This window comes from Coffea arabica, chromosome 11e (assembly GCF_036785885.1).
Source record: "Coffea arabica cultivar ET-39 chromosome 11e, Coffea Arabica ET-39 HiFi, whole genome shotgun sequence".
NCBI classification, from domain to species: domain Eukaryota; kingdom Viridiplantae; phylum Streptophyta; class Magnoliopsida; order Gentianales; family Rubiaceae; genus Coffea; species Coffea arabica.
Window position 1 is genome coordinate 54,294,579 of NC_092331.1, and position 12,270 is coordinate 54,306,848.

General features: G+C 35.9%; 2 protein-coding genes across 4 annotated transcripts; both read left to right on the top strand.

The window, feature by feature from the left end:
- The first annotated feature begins 120 nt into the window (after window positions 1–120).
- Window positions 121–4,240, top strand: LOC113717638 (probable inactive receptor kinase At1g48480). The gene is made up of 2 exons (XM_027242407.2): window positions 121–965; window positions 3,505–4,240. The coding sequence occupies exons 1-2, from the start codon at window positions 467–469 to the stop codon at window positions 4,083–4,085; spliced, it is 1,080 nt and encodes a 359-aa protein (XP_027098208.1). The 5' UTR covers window positions 121–466; the 3' UTR covers window positions 4,086–4,240.
- Window positions 4,241–5,773: 1,533 nt separating this feature from the next.
- LOC113719664 (plant UBX domain-containing protein 2) lies at window positions 5,774–11,154 on the top strand. 3 transcript variants are annotated; one of them, XM_072072526.1, is made up of 5 exons: window positions 5,774–6,184; window positions 6,273–7,231; window positions 8,951–9,061; window positions 9,232–9,510; window positions 10,610–11,154. In XM_072072526.1, the coding sequence occupies exons 2-5, from the start codon at window positions 6,320–6,322 to the stop codon at window positions 10,859–10,861; spliced, it is 1,554 nt and encodes a 517-aa protein (XP_071928627.1). In that variant the 5' UTR covers window positions 5,774–6,184; window positions 6,273–6,319; the 3' UTR covers window positions 10,862–11,154. The 3 variants fall into 3 exon arrangements, with proteins under 3 accessions (XP_071928627.1, XP_071928626.1, XP_027100728.1); XM_072072525.1 differs by having other exon boundaries at window positions 5,775–6,184; window positions 6,301–7,231; XM_027244927.2 differs by lacking the exon at window positions 8,951–9,061 and having other exon boundaries at window positions 5,778–6,184; window positions 6,301–7,231.
- Window positions 11,155–12,270: the final 1,116 nt, after the last annotated feature.

Genomic DNA, 12,270 nt, shown 5'->3' on the forward strand with positions numbered 1-12,270 from the left:
CATGGTGTGGAACACCTACCCTTGGATTTTGGGCTCAACTGAATATTTTCAACAAAAATATCCCATAAAAATCTTTTACAGTTAATTACTTCATGCAGTAAAATTTAGGGTAGCTGCTATATATTATTTTACTTTCCTAGTAATTTTTATTTCTTTATAAACTACACTTGCAGCAGGGTAGCCCTGAGAAATCCATTGAAGTTTATCGAATTCTAACCATTAGTTAGCTTTACCCCCACATTATTTCAATCCAGAAAAACCCAAAACCACCATAAACTATGTCAACCAATACATTGATTACAAAGCAGATGAGCTGTTGATATTAAAAAAAAATGTTGCTGATTTTCTCTGTCTTTTCTTCGTTGACTTCTCATGATTAACGAAGAATAAAAGCATAAATGAAAACTGCAAACAAGGGGAAATAGTATATACCTTTCTCTGAAAACACACAGGAACATAATTACTGATGTTGGATGCATCAGTCTCTAACCATTTTCTGATCCTAACTGCCTTTTGTCTTTTTGCATATTTTTTACTATGTTTGATTAGATGTCGATATAATGAGTCTCTGAAGATCAGGAAAAGAGATTTTGATAAAATATTGCAGCAGCCAGAAATGGTTTATCAGAATCAGACCCCAAGTGCTGGGAGTAAGCTGGTTTTCTTTGGAAATGGAGATGGTGGCTATTCAGTAAAAGAGCTGATGCATTCAGCGTCCAAGGTGTTATGGAAGGGAACTTTTGGAACCAGTTTCAAGACAGAATTGAAGGGTGGAAATGCTGTGATGGTCAAAAGGTTAAAGGGCAGTTGTTCTTCTGAGACAGAATTCAGGGAGAGAGTTCTAGAGATTGGAATTTTGCTTCATGAAAATCTGCTTCCACTCAGAGCATATTGCTGTTATCAGAATGAAAATTTTCTTGTGTATGATTGTATGCGTATGGGAAGCCTGGCAAAGCATTTGCACGGTCAGTTCTCTTATCTTACACTTGCTTATGCAGTTTAGATTACATTTTTCTGTCCTTTCCTGTTCCAAAAAAAAAAAAAAAAGTTGTGTGAGGAGAGGTTTTTCGGATAAAGGTTCGATTCTATTCTGAGCACCTGATACAGGAATTAAAGTTGTTTGCATAATCACAGAAGTTACATGTGTAGTGTCACTCTTGGTTTCGACTCGGCAATACTGATGGAAAATTCAGGATTCTGTCCCCAGGAACCCGCATGATCTTAATAGGATGGAAAATTCTGTTATGAATTCATGATTAATGACCTGTTTGAGTTGCTTAAGCCTAAGAACACACAGATACACACGCACATGTACACACACCGGGACAAACATTCTCTGAATAAAGAACTAGAAGCCAGATGTCTACCATTTTAGACTGTATACCAAGAACCAACTCCTCCAATGTTGTTTTGCGATGCCATCCGGGCTGCTCCTCAACTAACCAACGTTGTTTCCAAATTGCACAATACATCTCCAGTTAAAAAACAGCCCAATCCTGGTCAAGCTGCTCCGCCTGCTTTCCCAAAACTCGTATTCCATTTTTTCTGCACTTTGTTTCAGGGCTTTGCAGAACGGCTTATTTCCTTTGATACAATTTGTTCATCTGTCAGCACATTTAGCAGTTGTCAAGTTTACTTAAATTCTAGCTATTTGCTCTTCAATCAACTACTTTGCAGTAAAGCAGGTGCATCGGAGATGTCAAGGACTAATATGATGCTCTTTCTGCAGATAACTTGTGGCCATTTTCCACAGATAGCAAACACTTAAAAAGTATAGTTTTTAAATTTCTTACACCAATAAAAGAAGATGAACCTGAGCATAAAGATCTAGAATAGGTTTTCTGTGGTTTGTTTTATTTTATTCTTTTTTTCATGAAGATAAGCTCTGAAATCTTACAAAGGACTACACATAGTTTGTCAGTTGACTAGAAATTTCCAAACGTTTAACATGTGAACAGTATATTTATTTTCTTCTATGAAGAAGACCAAATTGGGAAGATATCAGTTTTCAGCGTCATTAATTTACAATGAATCTTCACATAACAATTTGTTGACATGTTTATAGGATCTATATCAACACTTGGAAATTAAGATGCAGGGATTTGTATCCTGAATTAAGTAAAACTCCCAGTTTTTTTCACATTAAAAATTGCTTCGCCCCTAGCTGATATGCATTTTTAAGAAGACTTCACCTTTAATCTAATAAAAATCTCAACTAATTCTGTGTTGTTCAAGCTTGAAATTCAACCCTGATATGAGCCTACTTTCTGACATGTTCTAGTAGCAATTTAAAAAGGAAGGATCAAAACTGTATCTACTAAAAAATTACCAGCTTAAGGGTTAAGGAATGACATATTTAGTGAAGAAGATGAACAATAAAGAACTATAAATATAGGGTTAAATACCAAAAACCCCCTTGTGGTTTGACTAATATTCACTTTACCTCTTTATGGTTTGGAAACCTACAATTTGACTACCCGTCGTTTCAACTAAAGTAAAAGTCTGACGGAAAACATCTAAACTAACGTCTGAAAGGAAAATATCAAAATTGCCCCTCTATAAGTCAAACCCTTGGAAGAATGTTTCGTGCATTTGAGAATGGGTAAAATACCAAATATCCCCTTGTAGTTTGCCAAATGTACACTTTACCTTCCTATGGTTTGGAAACCTACAATTTAATTCCCTGTCATTTCACTTAAAGTGAAAGTCTGACAGAAATACCGTTATTGTAGATGTTTTCTATTAGACTTTCACTTTAGTTCAAATGACAGGGAATTAAATTGTAAGTTTCCAAATCATAGGGAGGTAAAGTGAACATTAGTCAAACCACAGGGGGGTTTTTGGTATTTAACCCTAAATATTAAGCATTAGGAGGTTACCATTCACCAGTCACATGAGTTGCTCAACAGCATCTTAAATACCAATAGACGGAGATAAATAATTAAGAAGCAGCAAAGTATTATCCTAAACATTCACCTTCTAATAGATTGTTTGCTCTAACTCAGTATTTGCTAAAAACCATGGAGTCAACTTCATCTCAAGGGTTGAACAAGTTGTTGGTGCTTGTGTGGATTCCTGTTTAGTGATTTTGTCTCCTTGACTTCTCCTGCCTAATCTTATATGCTTTGAAGGCAACAAGCTCGGAGTCAATTTAACACATTGACAGGAGTTAATACCTTGCCTTTATAGCCATGATTGTATATCTGCTGCTGTTTCTCGGTTTTATGTCCAATTCCAATTAGAGTAGCTTAGTGCATTTGCTGTTTGCTGTTTGCCTTCACATTATTCTGGTCTAAATTCATCATATGACCATCCCACCTCTATTTTCATGAATTCATGTTCAATGCTATAGGTTCTCAATGCGATACAAATAGCGGAAATTTTAAAACAACTAATTTACTGACATCAAACAAGAAGAAGTACAGAAATCAAGTCTAAAGATGAAACTAGAAGCAAGTAATATGAATAGCTTCTGACTCTGCTACTTTTTCCTGCTGGACACAGGAAAAACATCTCCAAAGGACAGTCCACTTACCTGGCAAGTCAGATGTAAGATAGCTTTTGGAGTTGCCCGGGCTATTCATTATCTCCACACAACTGGTTCAAACATTTGTCATGGAAACATAAGATCATCAAATGTCCTCTTGACTGATACTCTTGATGCCCGCTTGTCAGAGTTTGGCATCGTTAGACTTATTTCACCAGAACATAAACCCGACCTCATTAATGGCTATCGTGCACCAGAAGTGAGAAATGCTCATGAAGTTTCTCAAAAATCTGATGTCTACAGCTTTGGAGTCCTGCTGTTGGAGCTACTAACTGGAATAAAGCCAGTCGGCACCATTTCTCCGACTACCGGTGTTTACCTGGCTGAATGGGTAAGAACAATGATCAGGGAGAAACCAATTCTTGAAGTTTTCGATGATGAACTATTACTCGAGTATCAGGCTGACTTTGAAGGGCAAATGGTTAAACTATTAGAACTTGCAATTTGTTGTACTTTTGAGTATCCAGACAGAAGACCTTTAATGAGTGCTGTATTAAAGCGGATGAGGGAGACTTGTAGTTTAAGCTCTGAAGATTAAATTGTGTTAAGCGCTCATGTTTATCTGAGGCTAACTTTATTTGCATAATCTTGATTCAAGTTTTTAACCGATGAAATTCTGATAGGTGTTATAGTAGCTTGAAAGCAAAGGCAAATAACACCTTGTTGCAGGGTGTACAAAGACAAGTTCTTCTATTTCTCTTCAATGTTTATATTTTTGCTAGTTTCGTTTGCTAAGGTCTTTTTCTGCATACAAATTTGAATTTGGTTAGAATCTGGATACTCTTTTTGAGTACCTTCACTACTGATCTATATTTCTATGACTGGTTTGGTAATAGTCAATTGTTCTTCTAAGTGTTCAAATATAGATTAATGAAAACTTCAGAAGGATAATCTATTGGAACAAAATCAGAAGAATTTAAGCTAGCACTTGATCCATTCTCCTCCCTTTAGCGAACAAAAATCAGCTGATCATCACATATATTGTAGTACATGAGCAAGCCAAATTCTTGTCCAGAATTGGATTGATCAGTTAGATTGACCTGTTTTTTTTATAGCTGAGCAGACAAGGATCAAAGGATTAGTACAAAACACCAGAACCTGTGTTATTGGCTTATTGGTTTGTGCAACACTTTTTGACTGTTAACACAATATGTGCACAAATATAATGCAGAAACAGCAAATACCTAACACCCTGTCATTTCCTTTTTGTTTCTTTTTCTTTGCCTTTATTCTGCTTGGCAGATTGCAAGATATCTTTTATATATACATATATATATATATATATATATATATATTTCAATTATGGCAGCAACAATGCAGAGAAGAGAACTAGGCCAGATTGGAATGAAGATACGTAAATGTTGAGTAACTTAAATGTTGGCACCAAACCAGCCAAAAAAAAAAAAGTTGTAAGGGTATTTAACATTTATTACGTAGAAACCGGAGTTAACTCTTGATAAATCATTTACAAAGCACACCGAATTATAATTATAAAACCTGCACAATTTAATGAATGTGAAACTCAATTGCAACAGGAAAAATAATTGAACTAGCAAATAACACCCATATTCCAACAAGAAATATAATAGTGCCAACCAAACTTAACTCTAGTCAAGTTTCTAAGAGGAAATAAGAAACTTCTACCTTTAAGTGGTGTTATATTATTATACCAACCTTAACCTTGATTATTGGGAACCATTACTTTTCCCCAAGAAAACAAAAGTGCACAAACATTTCTTAGACCCTTCCAATATAATATTCAAAGAAAAAAAGGTTAATTTCATTTTACAGCTCTCAATTATGCTCCAATTTTCACTTTGGTTTCTAAATTCTAAATACTTTAATTCTTAAACAGGATCTCGATTCTCACTTTGATCTCTTAACTCTAAATTGGAACACTTTACTCCCTAAACTATATTGCGATTCCTGTTTTGGTTCCCCAAAATCCTTCTTCAATCTAACTTTTAGAATTCTTGTGGTTATTTTTAATCTAATTTCCCTTTTACAATCTCGCAACATATAATCATGCTGCTCAAATGACTGGTATTTTGTTAGTTTCGAGGATTCTGCTGATGATTGTACTTAAGTGGGACAGTTTTCATAGTTAAGGGGTGCCAATTGGAATTAACCCAAAGATAAGAATGCAATCTCTGAAACCCAAGCTGACATGGCATAACATCGAGGATCAGTGGGCCCTATGACAACAAAACAGGCAACGCGCCAATTACTAAATCCATGCTACAGGTTTTTCCTTCCTAAAGAATCAGTCGCCGACCTATTAACTAATAGCCTGCCCAAATTCTTCTTCCTTAAATTCTTCCTTCCCGGCTTAGATTTCTCCGACTCTTCTGCCCATTTTTCACTCCTTTGTATACTTCCATACCCTGTAATCCCTTTGTTTTAATACAAAAACCTCAACCAAACTCCCATTTGGTGGAAAAAAAATAGTAATAAACAGCCTTCAAAATCTATTCTTGCTGAAAAGATACCTGAAAATCCGAGGCTTTTCTTTCTAATTTTCTGCCAGAATTTATAGATTCTGTTGAAGTTCAATACGAAAACCTGTACCAAACTCCCAATTGGTGGAAAAAGCAATACACAGCCGTCGAAATCCTGAATTGGATCCTTGCAGAAAAGGTACTTGAATTCAGAGACTTTTCTTTCTAATTTTCTGCAAGAATTATAGATTTTGTTGAAGTCCCTTGAATCGTTTTGGCCAAGTTAGCTTGAATTCAGCAGCATCCTTGATTTAGGGAAGCGGGTTCTAGAAAGATGGATGATATGAAGGATAAAGTCAAGGGGTTCATGAAGAAAGTCAACAATCCATTTACTTCTTCCTCTTCAGGTAAGTTCAAGGGCCAGGGTAGAACCTTGGGCTCTTCTGCACCATCATCTTCCGCACCCACAAGTTCCATTCCTTCAAGAATTATTCCACCACCAGTTATTGATTCCACTAAAAGCAAGATTTCATCAAGTTCATCAAATTCTAGACCTAACGTGAATGGTAGTAGCAATCTCTCTGATAAGAAAATTGAAAACAAAAAGAGTGAAATAAGGACTCATACGAATGAGAATGGGAAGGTGAGAAATGGGTTTGATCCATTTGATTCATTGATTACGTCTACGAAGAGAAATCCAAATGGTTATGAGTTAAATGTGGTTGAATGTCCTGTTTGTGGTAAAGGGTATGGTTCTGAAGAGGAGGTGGCTGGCCATATTGAAAATTGTTTGAAAGCTTCCGAGGTGAAAAGTGAATGTTTGGGGAAGGAATTTGATGATGGTGATGGCAGGGAGGAGGCAAAAGGTGAGTTGGAGGTTTGTGTTGGTGCATATGTTTCTGGGAAGCCGTCTGAGGGATCAATGGATGTGGTACTTAAGCTTTTGAAGAATGTAGTTAGGGAGCCAGAAAATGGAAAGTTTAGGAAGATTAGGATGGGGAATCCTAAGATAAAAGAGGCGATAGGTGATGTTGTGGGAGCTGTGGAATTGTTGGAATGTGTGGGGTTTAACTTGAATGAAGATGGTGAGGAAATGTGGGCTGTGATGGATGTTCCATCTAAGGAGCAGCTTGGTTTAATCCAGGGTGCAATTTCTTTACTGGAGCCGCAAAAAGTTGAAGAATCACCGTCTACAGCTCCAGCTAAGGTGGATGAGCCAGACGATCCAAAGGAGATTGACAGACAGGTATAGAGTTTTGTTTATTTAACTCTTTTTTGTTGTGTAGTTATTCTTTGTCTACTGCAGTGTCACTTACTTTGTTAATTGTTGGAACAGCTTGTGCTTTTACTTCATATGTTGTGTATTACCCATTTTGGCTTCTAAACTTGTCTCTTTCTTGTGGGATGCTAAATAGGCTAGGATGATAATCAAGTAGGACTAGAAAGAGACGAAACAGAAATTCTTGCATACATTATGATTTATTTTTGGATCTTTAAATCCAAGTAGATATATTCATGCAAAATAAAAAAGAAAACTTTCAGCTTCTTGATGAAGCTGTGGTCATAACCTTAGTTCTCCTGTTTGATGGATGAACTTTTTTTCTTCCTAATAGCCGGGGCCCCTGCTCTTCAAAATCTCCTGGTGCATTTTCTGAAGGACCAGTACCCCAAGGAAAACAAAAAATGAAACAATGAAGATCTCCAATATGATGGTGAATAATGTTGAGTATTAACATTTATTTCAGCCAAAAAAAAAACCTTCATTTTGTCTGAAAAATACTAGATACGTACAAGCAGCATTATATCCTTAGATCAGGATTTTTCTCTTTTTGTGTTGAAACTAAAATTGTGATGTGGAGAGTATTTTTTTCACCTATCAAGATGGAGCATGCTCATGGTATGAATTTATGATTATGTTTTTCTATTGTTCTCTTTTGCTGGAAAAAAAAGATCCGTAACATATATATTATTAGAGACAACTCAAGCTGATTGTTGAACATGGCCCTTTCTTAATGCTGCATATATGGTCACCATTATACTATTATTTTCATTGCTGAGGCATTGGGACTAGTGGTTTTCAGAGTTTGAGTTGTGTTGACCATGTAAATTAGCTTCAGGCATCCACATAGAATAGATATTTAATTGTAGATATCATAGCAAGTTTGCTATAATGCTTAATGTGGAGCAAATGAATGTTTGGTATTTTCTGCAAACGTCTCCTAAGGCCTCTTACTTGGTATGAAAATCTTATTTTGGTAATTTATCTTGCTTTCCCACCTTGTACCTTTGTTTCATCTCTGGAAGGGAAACATCCACTTTCTTCAACTGTTTAATTGACTGGTATCGTACCCCATGAAGAGCATCATCGCAATCAGTTCTTAGTTTCATGAAAACCCCAATATAAGTTGCTTTCCATACAATTTCTGGAAATATACTTCACAATGTAATTGCAGTCGCTAGATCTTTGTCATTTTGCAAGAATAAAGTCCCAGGAGTAGCCACTGCTTAACTAGTCATAGTTATAGTTTTTCCGTCCAAGATTGAAGGGATAAGTACTACAAAGAAAAGCTGAAAACCTCAGGAAAAGATGTGCAAGGATGATTTCCTGATAGCTTTGATGTCAATTATATCTTTGAGATTCTATACAACAGTGAAACCCTGACTTGTGCATGTTATAGAGCAAATCTAACTTTTGTGGATACCTCGAGTCCCATAAAAGTGGTAGAGGTCTAATGCTGAACCCCATCATTCCATGGTGTTCTTAATACTGGGAAAAAGAGAAGGAGAATCCTTGAGAATTTTGACATTGAGGATGGAGATGGAAGAGCATTGCTTGCATACTGCCAAGTAGGGGGTAAAATTGAAAAAATGATAATTTCCCTCTTGGACCTTTTGTTTGTAAGTTAAGACCTTAAAATTGATTATTGTAATTTCGTCGCTGATAATTTGTTTCCATTTCAAGTAGGTTTTATACACCTTTGATGTAGGAACATCTCTTGGTTTACTCTCTTATCTGTTCAACCTCCTGTTTTACATCTCACTGTACCAAGAAGTCGTATTTAATCCTTTTCTGAAGGTACAGATTGTACTTTATATTTTGTATGTTGCTTATATGCTAAATGCTTTATCTTGGCTTATCATCAAATCTCTTGGTTAATTAGCTAATCTTACTTTACTGTTATTCCTGTACTTATTTTTACAGCCATTGTCTTAAACTGATGATTGTATTGTCCTTTTGCATGCCAGATTCGGGTTTTCTTTTCCGTTCCAGAAAGCACAGCAGCAAAAATTGAACTGCCTGATTCTTTCTATAACCTTTCTCGGGAAGAACTGAAGAGAGAGGCGGATATGAGAAAAAAGAAGATTGGAGAATCCCAGCTGTTAATTCCTAGATCATTTATGGAAAAGCAGGCAAAAGCTGCCAGAAAGAGATTCACGAAAACTGTTATCAGAGTGCAGTTTCCTGATGGAGTGGTGCTTCAAGGCATCTTTTTACCTTCAGAGCCAACTACTGCTCTATATGAGGTTAGTCCTCCAACATTCTTATCAAATTGTTATATGTGTTATAGCTTAAGTATTTCAAGAAAACAAAATGCTAGTTCTCAATGATTTAAAAGTAATTAATGACCTAGTGTACTAAGTGGTCCTTTCACCAGTTGATAGGAGTTGTTATACTGCTTCTTTGATTATTTTTCTCTATCAACATGTCCAATGTTTTCTAAGGGTGGTTGGATTCTGAAGGAAGTGCAAATTTCCAGATGTACATTGTTGTCTTGACCCTTCTAGTATAATACTCATCTTGAACATAAATTCCTGACTTTTGCAATAACCTTAATTGATAATTTTTTGTTCTTGTTCTCTGTGCAGACAGTTTTGGCTGATTCTAATTTCTTAGGAGGATTATTTGCCATTGTAGATCTTCTTTAAAGCTCTATGTAAATGAGGCTTCAATGGACTCCATTGTCTGTTCCTCAATTGCCTTCTTTTGCTTTGTCCTGGACTCGTATTAATCCTATACTTGAATGTGTTATCTGAAGCATATGGGCCTGATGAATCCTAAAGCATCAGACTAACTCCTTCATTTCAGTCAGTAAAGGACCAACAAAATGTTATTATTTATGTCTCCTTGGTTTTGATCTTCCTTTGGTTGCTTCTTATCTGAGGGGTACTAATAATCTTTGGTTCATGTCTAGGCAAATGAATATAGAAAAATGCTATTTTTATGAAGAAGGATAGCCCCAAAGATTGCCCAGTCAAAACTCCTAACTTTCTAGTGGTCAAAAAAGATGATAGTCTATTACATACCTGGGAGTATGATCTCCTGTGAATGGGCATTCAAGAATGGCAGTGCTATTCTCATATTACTGGATATGCTTTGATAGGGCAGGCAGAGCTGTTCTCGTACTATGATCCCTACTATATTGAATGTCTCACTTATGCTATAGTAATATCAGATACATGTCTGTGCCGATGTAAATGAATGTTAGTATTTTGCCTGTCTGGACTTTGTGTTACCTCTGTTTTCTGCATTAGATATATCAGAATGTTACCGCACCATTACATGTCTGTTGCGGGTTCCATCCCAGCGGTCTAATTTTGTGCCCTGCTATTTTTGTATCATCAGTTTGTCAGCTCAGCGCTCAAGGAACAAAGCTTGGAGTTTGAACTATTAGATCCAGTGCTTGTAAAACGGCGGGTGATCCCACGTTTTCCTGCAGCAGGACAGAGAGCAATAACACTTGAAGTTGAGGAACTGGTTCCTTCGGCTCTAATCAAATTTAGACCTATTGAAACAGATTCAGTTGTTTTCACTGGTCTACGCAACGAACTCCTGGAGGTCAGTGAACCCCTTGTTCCTGGTTCAGCCGTTGCGTGATGATGAATTTCAGTATTCCATTTCAGAACCCCATTCCAGTTTCCCAACCTGAAGCAAACATATTGAAGAATTTTCAGCATCTCATAATTCTTTACATCGTCCATTCTGCTATTGTCCCAAGGTTGTGGAGTCATATATCAATATATTTCTTCCTTCCGAATGTTGTGTGCAACCTTTTGCTTTTTAGTCATTTTCAGCTGATACAGACATTGTCGAGTGCCAGAATACATGTTTGTAAAGTTGGAACTTGTAAAAGCAAGAGAATTTTGGATAGATATCAGGTTCTTTTAGCACTTGGGATGGGTTCTAATATTTTTGCCACGGTCTTCTTTTTAATTTTTCTGGTGGTTGTTTGCCATCGAACAAATTTCCAATTTTACGTTCACATTACATCAGAATAAGAAAGCCAAGAATCTAGTAAAGATTTCTTTATTTATTCATCTTTTATTTTTATTTTTTTATATTTGGGTAGCAAAAACTCCTTTTTTTGATATAAATTGGGATTTGAAAAATACAAATATACAATGCATCGACATTACAAACTAAGTGTCCCGGATTCAACACCTCTCACATATACTAAAAGGATTACAAAAATTGTTTCAAAAAAAAATTACAAACTAATCAAATATTGTGAGATGACACTAAATTTTATAGGTTCCTTTTCGTTGATTAATAAATGAGATGTTTATAACCTAATCCATTCAGTTTCTATCTGTTTCCTTTCTCCAAAATTTGTTTTGCCTTCACAAGAATTTTGTGTTTGGATTGCAATTTTTTTTTTTTTTTGCAATATTTTTCGTGAATACAATTTTCAATCACTTTTTTACTTTACATATATCAAATCGCTACAGTAATATTTCTAAAAAAAAATTCAAAAAAAAATGCAATCCAAACAAAGCCGCTTTGGTCTCTTTATTTGGTAATGTTTGTACCCAAAAATAAAATGAATTAATGAAGCCTAGTCATTTTTCTGTTTTGTCAAATTCAAAAAGCCTAATCTGATAAGGTATTCTTCAGGCCCTGCAAGATTTTATTTGCTCATTCAGCAAGATTCAGATTGCGTTGTTCGAAACCCAGCCCATTGGGCATTAAATAATACACTCCTTCTAACATCTAAATGGGTGTCCATTGGGCATTGAATAATGCACAGGCTTTTTAACAGCCACAAGTAGATACCCACATTTGTTGTCCTCTCCACTTGAGTACTTTTTTATTTTATCTAACTTCAATTCTTTGAAAAGGAATTTTCTAATCCGTGCCTTTAAGATGTAATTTTCAAGTTATAATGCCTACATTCATATTAATCGCCCTGATCTATTTGAAGCCTCTTTTAGCCAATACCCCTAGTTAGAAAACCTCTTTTTTTGTAAAGTTTTTTTCTAGCAGGGTAGGGGTGAAATCGAAGCTAA

Bases quoted from the DNA above. Each gene is read 5' to 3' on its own strand.
- LOC113717638 (XM_027242407.2), top strand. From the start codon at position 467: ATGTTGGATGCATCAGTCTCTAACCATTTTCTGATCCTAACTGCCTTT. The intron at 966-3,504 runs GTCAGTTCTCTT...TGCTGGACACAG, and splicing joins CCTGGCAAAGCATTTGCACG to GAAAAACATCTCCAAAGGAC.
- LOC113719664 (XM_072072526.1), top strand. From the start codon at position 6,320: ATGGATGATATGAAGGATAAAGTCAAGGGGTTCATGAAGAAAGTCAAC. The intron at 9,062-9,231 runs GTACAGATTGTA...TTTGCATGCCAG, and splicing joins TATTTAATCCTTTTCTGAAG to ATTCGGGTTTTCTTTTCCGT. The intron at 9,511-10,609 runs GTTAGTCCTCCA...TTGTATCATCAG, and splicing joins CAACTACTGCTCTATATGAG to TTTGTCAGCTCAGCGCTCAA.